At 68.4% G+C, this 23,003-nt stretch overlaps 3 protein-coding genes across 6 annotated transcripts; all 3 read right to left on the bottom strand.

The window, feature by feature from the left end:
• Positions 1 to 101: 101 nt before the first annotated feature.
• GATD1 (glutamine amidotransferase class 1 domain containing 1) lies at positions 102 to 7,904 on the bottom strand (the record flags this gene model as incomplete). 4 transcript variants are annotated; one of them, XM_079787481.1, is made up of 8 exons in its annotated part: positions 7,795 to 7,904; positions 6,012 to 6,088; positions 5,466 to 5,571; positions 5,048 to 5,155; positions 3,905 to 3,999; positions 3,072 to 3,165; positions 2,762 to 2,873; positions 113 to 2,667 (listed from the first exon to the last, which is right to left on the bottom strand). In XM_079787481.1, the coding sequence occupies exons 1-8, from the start codon at positions 7,856 to 7,858 to the stop codon at positions 2,661 to 2,663; spliced, it is 663 nt and encodes a 220-aa protein (XP_079643607.1). In that variant the 5' UTR covers positions 7,859 to 7,904. The 4 variants fall into 4 exon arrangements, with proteins under 4 accessions (XP_079643609.1, XP_079643607.1, XP_079643608.1 ...); XM_079787483.1 differs by lacking the exon at positions 5,048 to 5,155 and having other exon boundaries at positions 102 to 2,667; XM_079787482.1 differs by lacking the exon at positions 113 to 2,667 and having other exon boundaries at positions 2,758 to 2,873.
• Positions 7,905 to 14,110: 6,206 nt separating this feature from the next.
• Positions 14,111 to 16,089, bottom strand: CEND1 (cell cycle exit and neuronal differentiation 1). The gene is made up of 2 exons (XM_079787004.1): positions 15,993 to 16,089; positions 14,111 to 14,757 (listed from the first exon to the last, which is right to left on the bottom strand). Exon 2 carries the CDS (start codon positions 14,677 to 14,679, stop codon positions 14,221 to 14,223), a length of 459 nt encoding a protein of 152 aa, XP_079643130.1. The 5' UTR covers positions 14,680 to 14,757; positions 15,993 to 16,089; the 3' UTR covers positions 14,111 to 14,220.
• Positions 16,090 to 16,640: 551 nt separating this feature from the next.
• SLC25A22 (solute carrier family 25 member 22) lies at positions 16,641 to 21,930 on the bottom strand. Its single transcript, XM_079788513.1, has 10 exons — positions 21,345 to 21,930; positions 21,003 to 21,149; positions 20,764 to 20,889; positions 20,545 to 20,600; positions 19,520 to 19,610; positions 18,826 to 18,944; positions 18,536 to 18,710; positions 18,289 to 18,443; positions 18,107 to 18,182; positions 16,641 to 18,037 (listed from the first exon to the last, which is right to left on the bottom strand). Exons 2-10 carry the CDS (start codon positions 21,020 to 21,022, stop codon positions 17,884 to 17,886), a joined length of 972 nt encoding a protein of 323 aa, XP_079644639.1. The 5' UTR covers positions 21,023 to 21,149; positions 21,345 to 21,930; the 3' UTR covers positions 16,641 to 17,883.
• Between the last annotated feature and the right edge of the window lie 1,073 nt (positions 21,931 to 23,003).

Below are 23,003 nucleotides of genomic sequence, written 5' to 3'. Positions count from 1 at the left end.
TGCCCAGATCCCTCGATGGGGCTAAGGGGCGGGCAGGCCAGTGGCGCCACCTGGTGGGGCAGCTCAGCACAGCAGCACTGGTTCATCTAACCCGGCGTGTCCTGGATGCGTCCCTAAACCTGGAGGGGGTGGTGCAGCTCTGAGAACACACTGGGGCGCTGTTTGGACTTTGGGCACCAAGTGCTGTACCGGGAGGGGCCTGGGGCGGAGATGGGTGGAGGGAGGAGGAAGGACCAGCCTCTGTTCCTGGAGGGGAGCCAGGCAGGGCGAGGGCTGGGCGAGGACTGTCCGGGAGCCCGTGCCCAGGCAGAGGTTAAGGGGCGTCTCCCGTCTGGCCCGTCCACGTCGGTGTGGGCAGAAAGGTGTCGGACTGACCGCGGAGACACAGCCCTGGCTACACCAAAGGGTCAGCAGGGAGCCGCCTGCCCTCGCCCCTTGGGCTGGCTTTCTCCTTGGGAACCCGACAGGCCACCTTTTCCCCACAGCCTTCCACAGGGACCCCGGACAGGCCACTGAGGCGAAGAGGCCGAGTCCCCAGGGGCTCCAAAGCAGCAGGGCCCGTGGCCGCAGTTCTCAGGGGGCCCAGGCACAGGCCCCACTGGGGGCCGTGCTGTCCTGAGTGCCCGGCCTGTCCTGGACAAGCTCAGCCGTCCCGGTGCTAAGGGGGCCTGCTGGGTGGGTGTCCAGCAGTGGGGGGCAGGGGCATTGCCCCCACCTGGACCCCCCCTCTCCTGGGTGCCTGCCAGCTCTGGGGTCTGCATGGACGCCTGACAGGACGGCTTTAGTACTTGGGGTGTGACAATCAGCATTCAGCTCAGAAGCCCCCCCAAAAGAGCATGTCCATGTGCCCCATTCCCACCACATCCGAGCCACGGGAGCTTCAGGATGTTCCGCACAAATGAGGACCGCACGGCCGTCTCTTTCACTAGCGTGTTCTCACGGTCCGCCATGTAGGGTGTCGTCAGGACTTCATTCTTTGTGTGTTTTTTAATGTTTTTATTGGTTTCATAGAGGAAGGGAGAGACGGAAACATCACTGATGACAGAATCATTGATCGGCTGCCTCCCGCACACCCCACACGGGATTGAGCCCACCACCCTGCATGTGCTCCAACCGGGAATTGAACCCACTGAGCCACCCCGGCCGGGCAGGACTTCATTCTTTCACGGCAAATGTCCCACCACATGGCGATAACGCTGCCCTTTAACAAGATGCCATTCACGGGGCCAGTCTGTCCATTCATTCCTGAGCGCTGCTGCAGATGTCCTGGGCGTGTGGGGGAATCCCAGAGGCACGGGCAGGGGAAACCAGGCTCCAACCCGCCCCTGCCCTCCCAGGGCTTTCTGGTTCCTCCCACCCCTCACTCAGGACTGAGCTGCAGGGAGCAGAGCCTCGACCCGAGCAGAGTAGACGGCCGGTCAGAAACCTCAGCAGGAATGGTCAGTTTCATGGGTAATACAGACAATGCCCTTGAGGTGGGTCTGTCAGGGTTTGTGCAGACAGCCACCCACCACCTGGGCCACATGTGGTGGCACCTGGGCACATGGGGCTGACGGCCAGGCCAATTCGCCTCCCGGGAAATGCCGACAGGAGTGCCGAGTGAGCTGGTCCAGGGGCCGGGAGGAAGCGCCGGGCCTGGGGGCTGCCCTGCTTGTTCCCAGGGGCTGGGAATGCAGCAAGCCTGGCTCCAGAGGGGACCCCACAGCCCAGCCAGGCACCCTGGGAAGCCTGAGGATGGTCAGGCTGTCGGGCTGCGCTGGGAGGGAGCAGCCGGACAGCCGCCCGGCGTCCCCAGCAGAGGCCTGTCCAGGGCCTCCTAAGCGGAGCTCCTGCTTGCTGTGTCCCCCCTGACCCCGCGGAGCAGCCGCAGGACGGGGGATGTGCAGCGCTGCCACAGGAGCCCCGGGCTGTGTTTGGAGGTCAAAGGTCAACAGTGCTTCAATGTCAGGGATGCAGATGCAGTGCCGCTGCCGTCTGCCCTGAGGTCCACCCCGGCCTGACATGGGGTCACCACCACCCTGAACCCACACACAAGGCAAAGGTTAAAATCGGGGCAAATCTGGGGGCCTGGAGCTGTGACCACAAGATTAATTCCCCTTCACCTTTGACCCAAGTCAAAAGTGCTGACCAAGCTCCAGCCAGCTGGCCCCTCCCCCCTCAGCAGCACCCGCAGGGCTGGGGGACAGCAGACCGCCTGGGCACGGCCCTCCCCACACGGGTACCGACTCCGGGACCCCTGCCTGTCACTGCTGGGCCAGCTGGTCATCCTGGCTCCCAGGGGGGTCGGCCTCTGCTCCCCGACCTGGGCGCCAGGGACAGAGGGAGACACCCAGTGCTGGTGCAGGAAGACCAGAGGGGCCACGACCCCACCCTGCAACGCTCCAGCTGGTTCTCTGGGTACCAACTCCCTGCGGACTGCTCCACATGGAACCCGAGCCCCACCTGGTGCCATGCAGCACCTTGGCCTCGCACCCCGCAAGACCCGACACCCCTCGGCTGACTCCTGGAGGCCCCGCAGTCCCACAGGCCCGGTCGGGTGAAGTCGGCCTCAGGAGCTGTCAGAGGCTCGGCCCTGGAGGCCGCAGTCCCGCTGCCTCTGGGGACTGGGCCCTCGGAGGTGGTGGCATCCACTGGCAGGCAGGCTGGCAGTGGGGACCGCGTCACTTCCTGTGGGACAGATACCAGGTCAAGGCTCGGGCGCCAGCAGCAGCCATCACAGGGACCGTGGCCCAGCAGCCCGCCCATCGCCCGCGCCCCTCACCGGCTGCCGCAGAGGAAGAGCAGGTTCTGCACGGCGAACACAGTGGAACCCGCGTTCTGGCCCGTGACGAGGTGACGGTCCAGCACCACGTGCACCGCGTCAGGCTCGCTGGCTGCAGGAGACCCGAGGGCACAGGCCTCAGGCACTGCCCAGGCCCGGCCCACCCCCCCTCCTGGGGCTGAGCTCCAGGTCAGCCTGCGGGGTTTCAGAGCCGCCGGCCACCGAGGTCGGCTGGGTGCTCAGCCCCAGGAGGCTGGCCTGGCCAGTGAGGTCCCCCCGCCCCCGTCGCCTGCAGCGCCGCCCAGCTCACCACTGAAGCTGGCGCCGGCGTCCTTCACGAAGTCCTCCACGATGAGGGGCAGGCGGGCAAAGCCGGGGGCCCTGACGAGCTCGTAGACGGAGGGCTGCGGGAAGGCCACCCGGGCTCAGGCAGGTCCAACGCAGGCAGGGCCCTGCCTCCACGTGGGGCGGGGGCACAGCACTGCTCCAAGACTGAACCCTAGTGCGGCCCTCCTGCTGTGGGCTTCCGGGGTGACACACCCTCCCCCGGCATCGAGGCACCTGGGAGGCAGCAGGAGCTGGGCCCTGCAGTGAGTGCAAGGCCTGGAGGTGGAACAGAGCCACGTGGCCTGTGGGGTGGGGGCCGGGGCCACAGGAGCTCTGAGTTGTCCAGGCTCCTCTCCTGTCCGGTCCTCACCTGGACCTGGACCTGGGACCAGGCCAGCTGTGTCCAGCCTCCAGCAGCCAGGCCTCGGTCCTCGCCACACGGACCCTCCCGCCTAGATCGGCCCAGCACCTCCCAGGCCTGCTCCCTTCCCCTGTGAATGCTGAGCCGGAGCCAGCCCCTCCACCCACATGGAGCCCTGCCTCCTGGTCAGGCCAAAGCAAGTTCAACCCCACCCCGCTCTTCCCCACACCCACAGCCAGCAAAGCAAACCGGGCTGCGAGGGTCAGGCGAGGCAGGGTCTCTGTCCTCACCCACGGCCTGAACAGGCCTCCAGGATGTCAGCAGACAACGGACAACGGCCAGCCTGGTGCCGTGTGGACAAGCGGCTGTCACCGGCCAGAGGTGACCATGGGCCCCACAGGGTCCCCGCCGTCCTGTGCTTCGGGCCTGACCAGGCCCGGCCCTGCTGCACTCACCCCGGTCACGCTGTAGCCTTGGAACACCCAGGACCGGTCCTCGTTGGTGGCGCAGCACAGGGCGGCGACCCCGTGGCCAACCGCGCAGATGGGCTCTGAAAGCAGGGGCAGGGCGGGTGAGGTCCTGGGTGCCGGGGCCTGGCCCTCTCCCAACACCCCACCCCCACAGCGGACCTCCTGGAGGCCGCTGCCCCCGCCCCGGGCAACATGGCGAGCTGCTGCTTCCGGCTCAAATCTCAAGTCCCGGTGGCTGAGAAACAAGTACAAGGAGGCGTCGCGAGGGCGAGCAGGTCTATGTGCCAACCCAGCGGCACGCACTGCCCCGGCCCTCAGAGCGAACGGCCCGCACCCTCCAGGCCCCACTCGCCCTCCGATGGCACCGCCGTCACCGCTGTCACTGCTGCACGAGGGGCAGCCCACCCGGAACGCCCCTCCTGACTGCAGTGGGAAGGCGCCGCCCTCCTCCCAACTCTCAGGGCCTCCAGGCAGTGCCCCCGCCCTGCCCAGCGCCCGCCTTGGCTCCGGGCCTGCCACCCAGAGGCCGCCTGGCACAAGTGCGTTCCCACGGCTGAGGTGGCCGGGAACAATCGCTGCCTGTCCCGGGCTTGGTGCTGGGGACAGGAGGCCCGTTCTCACCGACAAAGGACTCTGTGTGGAGCCTGGGATTTTGTCGGCTGGCCCCTAGCGAGCAGACAGGCGCACGGAGCCCAAGGCAGACCAGGGCGGCAGGCCAGGTCTCCAAGCGGCCTTTCTCCCGGCCCTGCTGGCCTCGGCCCCAGCCCGGACCCGGTGCTTTCCCACCAGGAACAAAGCCAGCATCCTGCCCTCCCCCCCCCCGGAGGGGCCGAGGGGGCCCAGCCCCCAGCCCGAGGGGGCCAGGCAGAGGGCCCACAGGGGTGCTGGCCAAAGGGCAGGGTTGGGAGTGCCCACCCTCGTGTGTGGGACAGCTGAGTCAACTTGACCCTCACTGGCCAGATCACGGGGCTCTACATCTGAAGTGACCTGACATTTCCAGCCCCAAGACCTGAACCCTGCAATCCACGGCTGCCGTGCCCACCCCCCCGCACAGGCACCATCCTGCCTCCCCTCCCTGTTTGTGGAGGCCCCCCCCCCCCATCCACCCCCAGGCCAGGGGTCACCTACTGCTCTCGGAGTGGAAGTGCTGCAGGATTCGGGCCAGAGACCCGCTGTTGGCCAGGTCGGCCAGGGCCCCGGGACAGCTGGGAATCAGGAGGGCATGGTACCGGGCACCTGGGGAGACCACAGGCCAGTCAGTCCTCTTGCTCCTGCCGCAAGACACCATCCTTTGTCCTGTCCCTGCACCGGCTAAGGCTCCCCCCGCCCATGGGCCATTCCTGCCTCCCATCTCCACGTGCCCGCCACCTCTCCCTGCAGAGGCAGCTGGGACTCTGGGCCCAAGACACAGGAGGGGGCGGCCACAGACAGTCACCGCGCCTGGCAGCAAGCCCCGGGAGCTCCAGGGCTAGAGTGAGGGAGCGCTGTGGGGCCACAAGCCCCCTGAAACCCCACACGCCCGACCCTCCAAGGTCTGGGCCCTCACCGTCGATGGACTCGAGCTTGGCGGGGCTGGCATAGGCCTTGAGGCGGAAGTCCTGCACCCAGCGTGCATTGCTCTCACTCACGTCCACAAAGTCCATGGTCTTCCCCTGCGGAGCCCCGAGGCCAAAGGTCAGCGCAGGACACCCCCGCTGGCTCACAGGGGTGCTCAGAAACACGGAAGGGAGCCCGGACCAATGGCAGCCCTCAGGGACGAAGGTACCCACAGCCCAGCCCTCTCACCAGAGCTCCACACACCCCAGCTCCACGTCAGCCCACCCGCCCACACTGGTCCTCAGTTGCCTATAAAGCGGCAGCAAATGTCCCACCCCCTCAGGGCGACACGGGAAACCCTTAGCACATCACTGCTGTGACCTGGGCCCCGGCGTCAGAGGGCTGCACTCCCTCCTGCTGGACGGTCTGCGCCATCCTTTCTCTCGCGAGCAGACGCCCGATCCCTCGGGTCACAGCAGCCTCGGCTCACCACTGTTCCCAGCGACAGCACTCCCCCTCATCGCCCGGCCCCCCAGAAAGAAAGGGCTGGACTTACCCCAGGCGTGGCCACCTGCAGGTTGAAGGCAGCGCTGGCCAGCGTGAAGCAGTGGAGGAAGGACTGGGCTGACACTCCTGCAGGGACACGCGGGTGAGGGCTGGGCCCGGCAGCCCTCCTGCCCGGCCGCCCCAGGGCTTCTCCCGGCCCCAGGACCACCCGAGGGGCAGCCCCTCCCCGGCCTCATCCCAGGGCCCACCAGGCCCCCATCTCCCTCCCTGCGCCCTCCCCCCAGTCTGGCCCCAGAGGCCTTTCCAGAAGGCACACCTAAGTGAGTGGGTCCCTTACACTCAGCTCACCTGCTCATGAAACCAGCAGGGCCTGGTTTACCCCTCAGTTAGCCGGGGAGGGAGCAGCTGAGCCCCCACTCCTCCAGGCTGAGCCAGGGAGGGCGGCAGAGAGCAAGGCTCCTGCCCACGAGGTGGGCTATGGCTCCTGTCACAGGAAGGTGGGTGCATTCCCCCCTCCTCCAGGGCCAGGACACTGCTCAGCCCTTTCCTCACGGGAGCCCCTGAATGCCAGTGGGCTCCCCGCCCTCTTCTGCCCACGCTCAGTCTGGAAGGCTCCTGGCTGCGAGGGGCTGCGGCCCCCCCAGGGACATCCACCTCTAAATGGGCTTGACCCGCATCCTTCCGCCTTTATTTTAATCCTGGGACCCAATCCCTAACCTCACGTTCATCTTTATTCGCGCTTATGAGTTAGTACATGTTCACTGCAGGAAGTCCATACATTGAGCAAAAACAGTCTTTCCAAATCGCCCGCCCTCCCCTCCCCCCCACCCCGCCTTCCCAGTTCCTCAAACCCTTGCTCTCCCACCTCTACCTCCGACCCCCACCTACTTCACCCCAGGACCCCTGAGGGGACTAGGCAGGGCCCACTGGTCCTTTCAGAGCTGTGCCCCACCCCATGTTCTCAACATCCCCTCCTCCTGGCACAGCCAAGCTGCTGCGACCCCTCCCCCTTATCCCACTCCAGCCTGTCTCCCCAGGGCTGAACCCCTTTCAATGGCTCCTCCGACCCTTGAACTCCCCATGGGGGTGGGGGTAGGACCCTGGCTCCTGCCCCCATTCTAGGCACACTGTGACCCCGTGACCCGCGGTCCTCGCTCCCTGGCCCACTGGAGCAGCTACACAAGTTGAGCGGACCAGGCTCCACACAGACCCCCGGTCCCAACCCTGGTCCTCCACCTGCTCCCCGGTGGCCGTGGGCTCACCACTTCCCTCTGTGACAGGGGACACACAGGAGGCCCTGGGAAGTGCTCAGAGCACCAGGGGCCCGAGTCTGCTCACTTCTTCCTGCCGGCCCCTGCACCCCACGCCCCGAGTAAGAGGCTGGCAACACGGGGCCCCATGAGCCCCACGGTCTCTCCTGGTAGCTTGAGGCCTGGCAGGGCCGGGGGTCCTCAGTCCCTGCACCTCTCCCTCCCCGCCCCCCGGGGCAGTCCCGCTCCAGCCGGCATCCTCCCAGGTGTGCGCCGGGCGGCGGGCAGCGTGGGCATCGAGCAGCGCAGGCTCGTGACCACCTGTCAGGAAGGCCCACGCTCCCAAGGCCATGGCTGTCCGACCCCCAGGCCTGTCGGAGCCCACGTCCGGGGACACCCACTGCCCCACCCCCGAGCAGGCCAGGGACGCCTCCCTGCTGGGCCCCCAACACACGTTCAGGCTGAGCCGCTCGGGTGGGCGGGCCTCCAGCCTCAGGCGCGTTGGACGCGGCCGGTGTGTTTGCCTCGCCCTCCCGCGCCGTCCCCCCGGCACCCGCCGCCCTCCCTCCGCGCAAGCCTCACCCTCGGCGGCGCCGCTGGCCACGAGCAGGCAGGCGGGCCGGTTCGGGAGCCGCTCGGACGCCATGGTCTCCACCGCAGTCAGCGCGGACTGCGCGTGCGCGGGCCCAGCCTGCGCGCGCACCTGGCCGGGGACGCGCTGGTCACGTGCCGCCGCGGCCTGGGGGCGGGGCCTGGAGCGGCTCTGGGCGCATGCGCCGTCCTCCCGCCCCGCCCCCGCCCCGCTTCGCCGGGTCCCGCGTCCTTCCCGGCGGCCCCTGAGGCCCCGCGCGGAGCCCCGAGCTTGGCGGCAGGGCCGGGAGGAAGTCCCGAGGGTCGGACCCCTGCGCGGCCTGGTTTCTCTCTCTTCCCTCGCGCTTTCTCAGGCAACGGGCACTGCCCGCCAGCCCGGGAGCGTCAGAACCGGGAGAGAAGACGCCTGCCCCGGCCGAGGTCCCTCCCTGTGGATCGGGCATTGAACTCGCGATCCCCGAGAGCCGGGCAGCCCTGGGTGCGGGGCTGAGCGCCGGCCCAGCGGGGCTCCTGTCCTGGGGCGGGGCGGGGCCGTGGGGTCACGGAAGGAGCCCGCGCAGCTCGTTCAGAGGGTGGGGAGGGCGGTGCGGGGCAGCGAGGAGCGGAGAGAGAGGCGGTGGGGGAGCCCGTCGGAGGAGGCCAAGGCTTGGAGCTCCAAGCAGAGGGTTCATAACCAGGGAGGGTCTGCAGGTGGGGCCCGGTGGTGGGTTCTGCCCCAGTGGGATCGTTGGGGAAGACAGAGTAACCACGTCTCTGCCCCTGGAAGGTGGGGTGTCACTGCCTGAGATGGGGTGCTGTTAGGTGAGGAAAGTCCAAGTGCTGTCGGGCCACGTTGCATTTGAGGCAGTTTTATCACAGACTGTCCAGGGGCAGTCGGGTGGGGTGGACACATGGGCCTTCAGTGCATGGCGGGTGCTCTTTAAGGCCTGGCTGGAGAGAAGGGAGGCCCGTGGAGGGCTTGGGCCCAAGCTGGGGTTAAGAGGGTGGCTCAGGGGTTGAGCATCAACCTATGAACGGGAGGTCGAGGTTCCATTCCTTGCCAGGGCACATGCCCGGGTTGCAGGCTCGATCCCCAGTAAGGGGCGTGCAGGAGGCAGCCGATCAATGATTTTCTCTCTTCATCATTTCTACCTCTCTACTTCTCTCTTCCTCTCTGAAATCAATAAAAATATATTTTTTTTAAAAGAGAGAGTGGCCCTGCCCCTGGGCCCCCTCGGTCCCCCTACAGGACCTCCCGCTGCCAGTGTGCAGGGGAGACAGCAGGGTGCCCTAAGGTCCTGCCAGCCTCTGCTGACTAGGCAACCCTTTGTCACAAGTGGGAACTGCTCAAGTCCAGGCCAAGGTCCCCCCCTGGACACTCCCTGCCTCCACAACACTGGCTCTGCCCTCTGCCCCGCCCAGTGCCCTGCAGCCTCGGGCAGTCAGCAGCACCTTGCGCCACCTCCTCAGGACCCTCCCGCAGGCGTGGGACGTGGTACTGTGTTGGGGGGGTGCAGGAGGTTAGATGGAGACCAGCAGGCCTGAGGTCAGTCCAGAGCTCTCTGGGTCTAAGAAGGGGTCCCCTCCCCACCATGCAAGTCCATGGGGTCAGACCCAGGAGCTGGAGGGAGACCACGGGGCCCCCTGCTGGCCCAGCCCCACCTGCGCCGCCCCAGGCCCTGAGCTGGCTGAGCCGCAGGTGCAGGTGCTCGTGGTGGGGAAGCTCTGCGGCTCCAGGAGCCGAGCCGGCCTCTTCCCGCCACGGGACTCGTTACATCAAGTCCTTTCTGTCTCTAAGGAAGCGGGTGGAGGAGGAAGCCAGGCGGCGGCGGCGCCACGGAGGCCAGTGTGTGAGTGGCCCTGTGCTCGCGGCGTGCGCCTTCTGTGCACCTGGGGCGGCAGGGTGCCTGCCGGGCTCACGCGCCTGAGCAGGGGGAGCAGACGCCGAGTCCAGGCCCCCTGTGTGGGCATCACCTTCGGTCTGTGTCTCCGCACGTGACCCCGTCCAGGTTGGCGTGTTTAGGCGTGCCACAGCTCCAGGTGGGCAAGCGGTGAAGGCTCGGTCCCGTGTGGCTTCTGGGGGCTGCCGGGCCTCCTGCTCCCTTCCTTGGTGACACCCTCCTTTCGGGAACACACCTGTGCCACGGCCGGTCACTGCGAGACAGGGAGCCTCTATCGGCCCGGCCCTGGGAGCAGGTGCGAGGTCGGGGGGCCGAGTGGTGGGGTGAGGGCCGGCTGAAGGCCCGGGAGTCGGAGTGCTCAGGCCCGGCAGCCAGGGTGAGGGTCCGCAGTGGGGAGTCACCCCCTCCCATCCCCCGATGCAGGAAGAGAGGTTCTGAAACCACCCCAGCCCGTGCCCAGATCTGGGGGAGCTGGGTTCTCGAGGCATCGGCCAGCCCTACCCCAGACATACCACGAATGCATTCATGGGTGGGTCCCCAAAGGAGCTGCACACTCTTGGGGGTGGGAGGGGCGCTAGAGAGGAAACAGAAAGTGGCCCCTACCCGTGTGCCCTTTCCTCCCTGCTCAGGACACCTGTGCCCTATGGCGCCCACCCGTGGCACGACGGGTCCGGAGGTGCTGGTGCTCAGAATGCAAAGGCTGGGACGGGGTCTCGGGGGTCCACCTGGAGCCCTGGGGGCGCTGCCGCCCCTGAGCTCCCGTTCCCCAGACGGCCCTGGGGGTCGTGTGCACTTTTCACGCCCGAGTCCTTTGGTGCCTGGTCTTTTGTTCAGACCCTAAGAGTAGTTCTGTGGTGCCGGCCGGTGCCGCTCGGTGGCTGAGCGCTGGCCCAGGAACCAAGAGGTCGCTGGTGTGACTCCCGGTCAGGGCACGTGCCCGGGTTTCGGGCTCGGTCCCCAGCCGAGCGAGCGTCAGAGCCCGCAAAAGGCCCGTCTCAGCTCTGGGGTTCTACCTCTCCGGAGGAGCCGCCAGGGACTGCGTGTGGGAAATTAGAAGGAAGCGAACGGGGCCTTAAGACACGATGTCACAGCTCCAGGCGCGGCAGCGTGGCCCCTGGGGCGGCCGGCTCCCTGAGGCGGCACCCTCAGCGCGGCTGATGCAGGAGACAGCCCCGCTCCCCAGCCTCCTCCTCACACCCACCGGGCGCCCCAGTGGGCTGCACGCTCCGCGCCAGCAAATGCCAAGAACGTGACGAGAACGAGGGCGACGCCCTCGCGCCAACCCCCAGGAGCTGGCGCGGCCCGGGACGCAGGTGACAAACGCGATGGTGACTCGACGTCAGCCTTTCTGCTCTCGGGACACAGAGCGAGGGCCGAGCCAGCCGAGGAGCGCCGGCATGGGCAATGTGACGAAGGCTGCCTGTGCAAAGCACCTCGAGAAACCCAGCGGTGAGGGCGAGGGGGCCGTTCCACCCAGAAAATGCACAAACCGCAGCAAAACCCAAAGGCCCGAACCGAGCCCGGGGAACAGGGGCGTCAGGCGGCGGGAAGGAGAAGCCGGAGAGCGCGGCCGTCCCCGCGCCCGGCAGGTGTCGCGGGGCTGATCCCCGGGCAGGAGACGGGCGGCGTCAGGCACATTCTGTCACCCAGTCCCACCGGCAGGGTGACACGTGGAGCAGGGTCCTGAGGGGACACGCGTGCCGTGGCCGCAGCAGCACAGTCACGTGTGGGAAGGTGGGGCGGCGAGTGTCCGTGGACGGAGGTGGACACAGTGCGGCCACCCCCACCCGGGGCTGCGCAGCCTCAGAAGGGGAGCGAACCCTCACCTGCTGCGACGCGGAGCAACCCTGAGGGCGTGCGCGTGCACAGAGCCGCCACGGAGGGCCGGTCCGCGTGATCCCACGTGAGGTCCTGAAGGGTCAGAGCCACCGCGGCAGAAAGCAGGGCGGGGCGTGGCAGGGGCGGGGCGTTTGGGGGGAGAGGGTCAGTTTGGTAAAATGAAGAGAGTCCTGGAGCCCCAGCCGGCGTGGCTCAGGGGTTGAGCGTCGACCTGTGAACCATGAGATCAGGGTTCGATCCCCGGTCAGAGCGCGTGCCTGGGCTGCAGGCTTGGTCCCCACACCCAGTGGGGGGCGCGCAAGGAGGCAGCCGATCCAGGCTTCTCTCTCATCACTGGTGATTGTCTCCCTCTCCCTGCCTCCCGGCCCTCAGTACAAATGCATTTAGGAGAGAGAGTCCTGGAGGTGCTGGCGGGCGGGCGCAGGATGATGTGAGTGCGCTCCCTGCCCCGAGCTGTGCACTTAGAGGCTGAAATAAACCGCAGGTGCTGCGTTCTGTGTATTTTACTATTTAAAGCCGGCACAGCGCGCACCACGGAGGCACCAGGCACAAAGGGCAGCCCAAGGGTTTCCGCTGCTGCTGTGTCTAAAGGCGCAAAAAATGGAAACAACGTCCACACCCTCACAGGGAACCCCTAACCAGGAGGCGCCTCGCGGGTGCAGCGTCACAGCGTCCAAGGACCGGCCAGACCAGACCCAGAGCCCAGCCTCCCGCCGCCTGGGCGCCCTCCCGGCCTCCTCCCTCCCGGCCTCCTCCCTCCCAGGCCTCCTCCCTCCCGGCCCCCAAAGTGTCAGGAGGGTGAGTTGGTTGGTTGTTTTGAAGGTTCCAGTCACAGAATAGAGAACGGGAGAGGGGGCTGGCCTGCAGGCGGCTGGCAAGGACTCCGGCCTGGCGGAGTGGCCCCTGGTGCCGGGTGGGGGGAGGGGGCGGGGGGCAGGAACCTAGGGGACGGGCGATGTGGGGCAATGTCCAGGATAGCAGAGCGGGGAGCCCAGCGCGGTCAGCAGGAGGCAGCCCGTGGGGCGGGCCTGGGCCAGGCGCCTGGTCTGTTTGGATGCTCACAAGGACCGTGTCGGGGCCTGAGATGCGGGCGCTCGACAGGGTCTGCCACGCGGGCGGCGGGCCCAGGGAGGACCAGGAGGGGAGATGTGCCCGTCACGTCACCTCAGAGAAGGCAGAGCCCACAGCACCCCTCCTCCGCCCAGCGGGCCTTGCTCCCCAGCCCCTGCCCAGCCAGCCAGCGCCTGCAGCTGGGGTCCCGGGCGGGCCTGGCCAGGTGGGCACCGGGAGCTGTGGGTGGGAGGTGAAGAGAGAAGGGAACCCCCACCCCGCAGTCTCCCCTGTGCCCTCCCGGGGATGGGGAGCTCACTGCAAAGAGGGGGTGTATGTAGAAAAAGGGCCCTCCTGGCTGGAGGTCAACCTGCGGCACAAGGTCCCCCTCCCCCACCCCAGGTCCCCGTGCCGCCCTGCGCAGTGTGGCCAGGGCAGCAGGAGGCCTGGCGGTGGGGCAGGCCCCGGAACGGCTGTGAGCAGAGCCAACCAGGATCAAGGGCAGGGCGGTGGCAGGGGAGGGCAGGTGGTGTGGGTGTGACCCTTACCTGCCGGGGCAGGGGACCCCGACTCTCCCAGCCTCATGCAGGTGAGGACGCCAGCCCAGCCGTGAGACAAGTTTATTGTAGACTCAGCCTCCATTCAGGCCCAGCGTTCCAGCGGCCGGCTGGCCAGGGACGGGCACGTCAGGGTCCCACGGTGCCCACCGCCGCCCTCCAGAGCCCGCCCGCTAGCCACCGTGCTGTGGGCCACGCCGGGACTCCATGGGCTACCGAGGGGCTGCCCGGCACGGTCCCCTGCGGGCACAGGGGGCAGTGGGCATGGTGATGGTCACCCACCATGTGGTTCTACTCTACCTGTTATTGCATTTATACGCTTGTTCGACTCAAAGGACGCTGGGTAAGGCAAGAGGGGCCCTCTCCAGGGGCATCTTTGGGGGCTCGGCAGACATAGCTGTGGGGCAGGTCCTTGATACCCCCCTGCCCGCCCCCAGCTGCCCCCCAGACAGTTGCCACAGGATGGGGAGAGGGCTCAGGGCAGAAGTGAGGTGGCCCCCCCGGAGACAGGCCTTGCACCGTCTCCCCAGCTCGGGCGTGGGCAGCAGGCAGAGGCGGCACGAAGCCTCGGGTCAGCCCCTGGAGTGGCTCAGCCCGCCAGACCCCCACCCCGCCGGCTGCAAGCAAAGAGCAGAAGAGGGGAAGGTGAAACAGCCACACCTTTAATGTCCCCGCGTGGCCGGCCCAGGTCAGGGCCCAGCCTGGACCCGTCAGCCTCAGGGCTCCCTCCTGCCTGGGGCTCGTCAGGAAGCCCCTAGGACCACGGGGCCCCTTGGGACAAGCTGGCCCGCTCAGGGTCCACCCCACCCACCGCCCCAGGTGCCCTGGCCTGAGCCCTCTGCCCGAGGCCACAGCTCCACCCTGCGCTGCTCAGGCCCAGGAGCCGGGTCCCTGCCTGGGGGGTGGGGAGGGGGACACGCTAGGGACCAGCTAAGGGGGCGGGGCCCCACTGCCCGGGCAGCCGGTCCGTGTCTCCCCGTGTCGGGGCGTGTGTGTATATGTTGCCTATGGGCTATGGGTAGACAGCTATGTGAGGTCGCATGCACATCCCGCGGTCTGCACAGGGCGCTGGGCCCCGCCTGGGCAGCAGGTCATTTCTTCCGGGCCAGGAAGACCACACCGAGAATCAGGGCTACGGCTGCCATAGCCGCGCCCCCAGCCAGCAGCAGGGGGGTCAAGTTCTCGAAGGGGCAGGGGCCTTGGCCTCCCCGGCCCCCACTGGGGACCTGGTCCTCCTCGGCCCCGTCGCCAGGGCCCTTGGGCTCAGGGGCCGCGTCGGGGCCGCTGGGGGCGGCGGGGGCCGGGGCGGCCGGCTTCAGGTTGCTGTGGTTGTGGAGAAGGGCGGGGTCCGCTTTGGCCGGCGTCTTCTTGGCAGGCGGTGGGGCAGGGGCCACCGGCGGCTCCTGCTTCTCCGCTTGGGCCTCCTTCTTCCCAGGCTTGGCCGAGGCGGCTTTCCCGTCCGCCGCCGGGGGGCCTCTGACCTCCGCCCCGGCCGGGGGCCCCTTGGCATCGGGCTTGGGGCTGCTGGCCGCCTTCCCTCTGGACTCCATGATGCCGTGGGGGTGCGGACGGGCAGGTGGCGGGACCACAGCGGCTCAGGACAGCTCACCCTTGGGCATTACGTGGGCCTGGAGGGGGGAGACACAAGGACGCCCCATCCTGTCCAGTCCCCACCGCCTTGGCCCCATAGAGACACCGCTCAGTCCTCTGGAACCCCGAAAGCCCCAGCTCAGAATCCTCTTCCAGGGCCCAGCCCCCACCTGTCCCCGGCCACACCCTGAGAAACCCCCCCCGCCCCCCCGCACAGGCAGGGCTCTGGGCCCCGAAGGGGGGGGGGGGCGCGGAGACCAGGTCTCCTTGTCTGTAAAATGGTCTTCCCTGCACTCAAGCCGTGGCCAGGACGCTGGCCCAGGGTGGGGAGGCCCTGGCAGGGAGCGAGAGCCACCAGCCCCGAGAGGGTGTGTGGCCAGGGGGGGTGGGCAGCAGCCAGGATGGGTTTGGGCAGCACCGACCATGTGCCCTTCTCAGAGGGACGGGTCCAGGCGGAGGGGCAGGGCAGGGTGAGAACCTGGAACTGGGCTCTCTGGGCCGGCAGGGTGGGCGTGGCCGAGGCCACAGGACCGGGATGCAAACCCTGCGGCGTCCCCAGGAGGCCGAAGCCAGGAGGGCAGTGACGGCCCCCTGCCCTGCGCCCACCCGGCACGGCCTCACCTGCTCCAGCTCAAGGGCAGGGTGTCCTTCCTGAGCCACCGGCTGCCCCTGCCTCGGGGGGCGGGGGCAGAGGGCGTCCCCGGGTTGGCCTAGGGAGGGCACACACCCTGTCACTCAGCCTCAGCAGTGGGGCCAGGCGGAGGGGGGGTCTGGGCTGTGACAAAGGCTGGCCCCACCCTGAATGCCCAGGGCAGGGGGAGGGGGCTGGGTGCCTGGCCCCTGGGCCTCGGCCGTCCCTCCCTGCAGACCTTGACCCTGTCTGTCCGCCGCTCCCCTGGGAGGATGCGAACCACCCCCCCCAGCCCCGGGAGGGGGCCAGGGACACGAACCACATGGAAGGTCGCCTGAAGGTCACAGCGTGATGGGGGTGTCCCAGGGAGAGGCCGCAGAGCCCTCACCCCGCCGGCCCCGCCGTTCTGGGGGCGCACCCAGCAGCTGGGAGTCAAGTGTGCGGAGGGCAGGTGGTCTGCTGGCCCCACTGCCCTCGCTTACTCTGAGCTCACACTGACGTCACCCGGCTGCCCCTCCCGCTCCCCCTCCCCGGGGCTCCTGTGCCGGGAGAGGGATGACCTTCAGGGCAGGGAACCGCCTCAACCTGAGCGCCCCCATCGCCCCCCGCCCGGCCCGGTGCCGCGGGGCCCCGCCACCTTACCCTGCGGCTCCCGGCGCTCCCACCTCGGCGCTGGCTGCTCTACGCGGGGCCTCGGCCGGGCGAGCAGCAGCTGCGGCTGAGAGGACCGGGAGTTTCCCACAATGCAGTGCTCCTGCGCATGCAGGGGGCGGGGCCTCATCCGCTCAGGCTCCGCCCCGCTGCCTTCCGCGGCGGACGCCCCTGACCACCGGGCACTCGGGGGCCCCACCCCCGCTCCGTTTTCCCCCAAAATATATTTTTATTGATTTCAGAGAGGGAGAGGGGGGGGGGAACAGCAATGATGAGAGAGAATTACTATTGGCTGCCTCCTGCACGCCCCACGCTGGGATCCAGCGCACACGTGCCCCAACCAATCCACCCTGATCATAGGTGGACGCCCAACCACTGAGCCACACCGCCTGGTCTGGCTGTTGTTAATCCCAAGAGCGGGTTAGGGTCAGGCTGCGAGGGACTCAGGCTGGCCTCCCCGCACCCCAACCCAGACAGCCGGGAGTCAGGCCAACGTGCCCGTCAGTGAGTGGCCAGGGGGACCCCGGCCTGCACGGGACCCGAGCCAGTTATGAGGGGGCTCCCCCCCAGCCCCTAACAGAGACTCAGAGAGGAGGCATCTACTTAGAATATTTATTTATCTTCTTACATGACAAGACACAAAAAGTCACTTCTTGAAACTCCTCAAAAGAAAAAAAATATAAATCTGTCAGCAGCAGCAGCAGCTTCCAAGGTACAACAGATGTGATGGGTACAACCGTGAACTGGGGGCCAGGCCTCGGCCCCAGGTAGTGTCGCTGGGAAGGGGCCTCCTCAGAGGGGCCTGGGTGGCGGGGGACACAGCACCAGCACGATCACCCGGCAGGGGTGGCAGGGCGGGCGCCTGCCTCCATTCACAACGGGGATGGGTCTGGACAGCGGGCGGACGGGCCCAGAGAGCAGGGCGGCCTGGAGGGCAGCTCGTGGCCCCGCCCCTGCAAACAGAGCAGGGGCCCCTGGCTCCATACTGGTCATGCTTGCCCTTCCCACTGGCCAAGGTCAGACCCGGGCGCAGGTCTCAAAGAGGGGTCAGCTGCAGGTGCAGCGAGAGGGGCTGGGCTGGAGAAACTTCTGGACAGGGTCAGCGGGGGCACAGGTTTACACAGCACACACACGCACACGTGCGTGCATGCACACACACACACGTGCATGCACGCACACACTGCCTGGCCATGTGGGAAGGGCAGCGGCTCTCCCATGCGCACACAGACTTCTCACGCACTCTGGGCCCCCAGTCGGGGTGGGGCAGAGGGGCCCACCAGGAGGATGGTTGGGTCCCACAGTCAGGGGTGGGGTTTCCCTGGGAGTCAGGACTCAGTGTGAACCCCCCGCCTGCCTGGAATTCCTGGCTCAAAATGGGGGACAGGAGACCCCGATTCTCCTGCAAGGCTGGCCGGGGTGAGAGCAGCAGTGGGGAGGCTGGACCGATGGACGGACAGAGGGCTGGACAGAGCCACTTGTGCTCGGCAAGTTAATAAATAGGTTTGTGCAGCCTCCCCTTTGGGGACGAGGGGCTGCGCCTCGGGGACGGGCCGGTAGCCTGGAGGGGAGGGTCCACCCTGCCCAGCCCTCACCTGGGAGCCCCCAGCTCAGAGACCAGCTCTGTCCCTGGGGGTGCCCAGGCCAGGGTGGAGCTGGGGCAGGGCTGGCTCCGGGAATGTGACGATGTCTGTGATTTCTACATAAATAACTCATTGATCCCAGTGGGTGTCAGGCAGGACCCCCCAGGCCGTGTGTGTGGGCCCTGCACCCCTCCTCCTACCCCATCCACACGGGGAGGGGCGGAGACGTTCCCCGGCTTGGTCCTGGGCGCGCCGCCCAGCCCCAGGCCCACTCTAGTCCTGCGGGTGTGGGGGGGCCAGGCTCAGGGCTGGGGGTTCTGCAGCAGCCCCAGCAGGGTCTCCCCGATGCCCAGGAAGTAGACCACCTGAGCAATGCCAAACAGTGGGGCGATGACCAGGGCGCGGCAGTAGGCCCCCTTCAGAAAGGCGGAGGGACCCTCGTTCCGCAAGATCTTCCTGTGGAGAAGCGGGGGTCAGAGCCGGGGCCAGCCTCCCCTGCACCCCCCGCCGAGGGGCCTCACCTACCTGGCGCAGTCCAGGAACCCGGAATAGGTGTCTTCATTGACCCCGCGCTGGAGCGACTGCAGGCGAGTCTTCACCACTGCAGGGAGGCACAGGTCAGGGGGCCGCTCACCCCCGGACCCCCACCCCCACCCCCACCCCCACCCCCACCCCCAGCCGGAGGGAGGCCCAGGGCCCCTACTGACCGTCACAAGGGTTGACAGCCACGGCGGCCGTGCTCCCAGCCACACAGCCGGCCAGGAAGGACACGTAGAAGGGGGACTTGTCCTCGGAGGCGGACTGGCCCAGCTGGTTCAGGTTGGCAAAGAGGGGGAAGTAGACGATGGAGAAGGGGACGTCCCTGCGGGGGGGGGGGGTGGCGGTGACTGGAGGTGCGGGGTGGCCCACCTCCCTCTACCCTCCCCCTCCTCCCGCCCTCCCCGCCCTCCCCACCTGAGCAGCGTGGCCCCCAGTCCCTTGTAGAGGCCGGCAATGCCGCGGCTCTGGAGCAGGTCCCGGGTGAGCTGGGTGGCCGTGGGCCGGGGGGCGGCGGGGGCCTCCACTGTGGGCTGAGTGCCCCCCTGTGTGGAGAGCTGGGCCTGGGCAGCCAGGATCTTCTTCTGGGCGGCTGGGGAGGAAGAGGAAGGGACAACAGCTGGCTCTCCCTCAAGGCGCGGGCAGGGACCGGCCAGGCGGCTGCCCCCCCCCCCCCCGGGGCTGGGTCCCCTGCCCCAGCCACCCACCGATGCGGCCGGCGTCCTGGAGCTGGATCTTGAGCATCTCCATGGGGGTGGTCACGATGACCTGGCAGGTGCCGGCCCCACAGCCGGCCAGCATCTCCCTCAGCAGCGTCAGCTTCTGCCTGCAGGGCGGGGGGCGGGGGGGGGGGCGGTCACGGACAGAGTCGGAGGCCCTGCTGCCCAGGCAGCCGCCCCTGCGCCTGGGTGTGAAGGGGGACGGGAGTAGTGGAGGCAGACGCAGCCCTGTGGGGGCACAGCACCCCTCAGCCTCACACACCCCTCCAGGCCCTCCGGCGCGGGCACCGAGCCCGGCAAACAGATGGCCCCGCGGCAGGAACCGGGAAGGGAGGCGGGGCCCTTCTCGAGCAGCGACAGATGGAGGAGCTGGGGGTCTCGAGGGCCCCAAGGGGTTACCCTTTCAGCCCACCCTCTGGGGACAGAGGAAAGCTGGTCATCGCCCACAAATCCCAGCTATGGGGGCGCAGGCCGTGGCCCAGGGCCAAGGACCACGGGGGCTGGAGCTGCAGACAGCGCCTGCTCACTCCTCCCAGTGCGGGGGGGGGGGGGGAGGACAAGGACGAGGAGGACGGGACACAGGAGGAGGAGGAGCGCGGCAGGGAGAGGAGGCCCCGCACGCCAAGGTGGGGGCAGCGGGAGGGCACGCCTGTCCTTGGCCCGGAGGCACGGCCCCCCTCACCCGTCCTTGGAGAGGTGATGTCGGAAGAAGTCGTTGGCTGCCAGCTTAATAGCCTTCTCGGGGGTGACAAGGGTCAAGTTCACGGCGGCTCCTGTGGGCACATCATGGTGGGGAGGCTCTCAGCCAGCACTCGCTTCCCAGTTGGCTGAGCCCTACCCCAGTCAATCCTTGGCCGCCGCCTCCTGCCCTCTCACCCACATTGGTGCCAAGCAGGGCGGGGACCAGGCAGGGACAGGGCAGTGCTGCCTCCTCCCGGCACTCTGCTCGCTCTCCCCCAAGTCACCCTCCCGCTCCGGCCAGGTGGGCGCCCTGAGGAACACCTCCTGGGGGACAGAGGGGGCTCCCTCTGGCGAGGGCACTGGGTGAGAGGGCACGCCTGGACGAGCCTGAGTCTCGCCCGTGGGCTGGAGCCGGGCCGGTGGCAAGCCCTCCTGCCGTCAGCGTCAGGGCTGCACAGCCCTGGGAGATCCAGGCTTGGGGACTGTCTAAGCGGCTTTGCAGGACTTCCCCCCCCGCCCCCCCCCCCCACCGCCCTGTTTCCCAGCAGACAGGGCCCTGCCGCTCTCAGAAGGCAGGGGATGCCCAACTGGCGTGGCTCAGTGGCTGAGCATCACAGTTTGATTCTGGTCAGGGCACGTGCCCAGGATGCAGGCTCGATCCCGTGTGGAGCGTGCAGGAGGCAGCCGATCCATGATTCTCTCATCACTGATGTCTCTCTCCCCCTTCCTCTTTGAAATCAATAAAAATATATATATATTTTAAAAGGTGGCAGGAAGGAGGCTGTAGCCAGTGGTAGAAACACGTGTCCTGCCATGCCAGGCGCTGGCAGTGAGTGGGGGTGGAGTGACAGGGAGGGTGGATGCTGAGAATTGCCCCTCTCCAGGTCCCACCTGTCATCCAACGCCCCGGACTCCAGCACCAGGGCCAGCGGATGGCCCCCGTGCAGGGACAGTCCACACGCACACAGCCCAGGCCTGCTGCCTGCCCCCCCCTCCCTCCCACCCCCTCCCCACCCAGAGCCTCACCGCGGTACATGCCGAAGTAGCCCTCGGAGCGGATGGTCTTGATGAGGCAGTCAGACCTGCAGCCAAGGGACGGGTGAGCTGGGCGCAGCGATGGCTCCAGCCCGCGCAGGTAGCAGCACCCCCAGGCCTGTCCTCTCTTCAGCCTCCCCTTTGGTTACACAGGGTGGGGGCCCCAGGAGTGGAGCTCAGGAGTCCGCCCCGCCCCCCCCCCGCACTCACATGCTGGTGTACATGCGCTGGCCATTCTGCTGGTTCTGCAGCCGCGTCTTGGCCAGGTCGATGGGGAACACGCAGGTGACCCCGATCAGCCCGGCGATGCCGCCATTGATGAGCTTGGCTGGGAGACTGTGGGAGAGGGGGTGTCAGGCCCTGCGGCCTCCTGGGGCAGGGGGCAGGGGGAGGGCAGGGGTCAGGGGGCAGGGGAGGGCGGGGCCCGTTGGCGGCAGGAGCGTCCCCACCTGATCTGCTTATCAGCCATTTAACCGGCGGCACCCAGGTGGGGGTGGAGGTGGAGGTGGAGGTGGAGGCGGAGTCCGGGGTGAGGACGGAGGAGTGGCAGGTGGGACCGACGGCCACCGGCTGGGAATCTCAAACCCCCTTCTGGCCTGGAAGGAAGAGGGGGCTGGAATCGGCGGGTGGGGCGGGCCACCAGGCACCCCCCCCCGACGCCTCACGAGGGGCACCGGGCGCCTCCCCACCACCCAGGCTGGGGCACCGACGCGTCCTGGGGTGCGGCACTGGGGGAGGTGCCGGGCATGCAGACTCCCCTCCAGGCCCCCCACCGCGTGTCCTGCCGGCACCTCCTCACGTTCGCGCTCACGTGCGCACAGAGCGCCGTCTTTAAAGGGCCAGCGCCCGGGTGGGGGGGCGGCAGCGGCAGGGGCTGGAAGGAAGGGGACAGTTTCCAGCCGGGTCAGCCCCCTCCACCCAGGACTGGGCTGCGGCTCCCCCCCCCCTCAGCTCCATCCGTGAGCAGAGAAAGGGGTCGGAGTCTCCCCCAGGACCCCCATGCCGGACCCTCAGACCTCCTCCCTCTGGGGAAGCACCATCCTCACCCACGCCCAGCCCTGCCCCCACCCTCCTCTCCACCCTCCCAGGAATTTCATCCCCCCCCCCACACACACACCCCAGAACCCATCGGCCGGGGGGGGGGGAAGGGGGGGCAGCTGGGAGGTGGATGGCTGACCTCCCCACCTCCGCTCTCCCGTGGGGGCAATGGGGCCCCCCTCCCGAGGGGCAGGACTCCGAGCCAGCGCCAGCCCGGCCTCCCCTGGGGGCACAGCCAATGCCTGAGCTGTCACCCACAGAGCCGCCGCCGCCAGCTGGCTCACCCCGGGTCCCTCCGAGGGCTGGTGACCTTCACCTCCTTTCCCAGGTCAGGCTGCCTGCCCACCCGCAGGCCCTCCGCCCCGCCGTCCCGCCCCCGCCTCCGCCGCCCGCTCAGCTCACCGAGGTGCAGGCTCTCCTCTGAGGCCACGGCCGCGGCCGCGGAGCCCTAGCGGCGAGGGAGGTGCCGGGGCGGGGATTGGTCTCCAGGCGGGGAGGGGCGGGGGGGGGGACTTTCTCTTTCACTTCGGGGTGAGGCTCCCGCGGTGGCGGCAGCGGAGGGAGGAGAGGGGGTGTGACAGCGCCTCGGGCAGCCTCGGCCCGCAGGGCGGTGGGTCTGACCCCGGCTGACCAGGTCAAGCCAGGCCCCCGGCCCCCAGGGATGCCAGCCCAGCCCTGGCCACTGCGCCCGCTGCCCGGTGGGTTCTGCTCCCTGAGGACGGGGCTCTGTGCTCAGGCCCCCGGGGGCCTCTACGGGGACCGGGAGCCGTGGGGTGGAGATGGGCTGTGGGACCGTGTGTCCACTGGGGAAGGTGCGGGTCAGGGAGACCGGCCCTGGGCACGGGGAGACGCTCCTGTCCACCAGAAAGGCCGGGCGGGAGTGGCTGGGTCTCAGGGGCCACTGGCTGCCACCCACGGGCCTGCTGACCCGGCAGGTCCAGAGGCCACGATAACGGGCATCCCAGAGCCCTCTGCCCCGCCGAGTCCGCCCTCCCCCAGCGCCAGCTCACACCCCAGGGCCTCTGCCTGGACCTGCTTCTCTGGGCCCAGCACACGAAGAGTCTGCCCTCTGAACTTCAACCTGACCCCTCCCTCCCCCTCCCCCCTCCAGGTACATTGGTCACAGCCAGCTCTTTCCTGCCCCCGGACCCAGGGGGCAGGGGCCGCACCCCAGGGCCCAGGCCTAGCACCGCCCTCTGAGGACTGAGGGAACCCTGCCTCCGGGGCATCACCTGGCCCCACCTCCTACCTGGGGTTAGGGCGCCTAGGTGATGGGGATCCCGCAATCCAGACGGACTGTCTAAGGGGGGGAGAGGCAGGCCCAGAAGCCAGGGACCCCAAGCCCAAGAAGACAGCCCTGGGGTCCCCCACCCACCACCACACTCGGACAGCAGTGCGTGAGCGGGCTCTGT

The sequence above is a fragment of the Cnephaeus nilssonii genome, assembly GCF_951640355.1.
Source record: "Cnephaeus nilssonii genome assembly, chromosome: 13".
NCBI lineage: Eukaryota > Metazoa > Chordata > Mammalia > Chiroptera > Vespertilionidae > Cnephaeus > Cnephaeus nilssonii.
The sequence above is the reverse complement of the archived record's forward strand: the minus strand, read 5'-3'. Positions and strand labels throughout refer to the sequence as shown.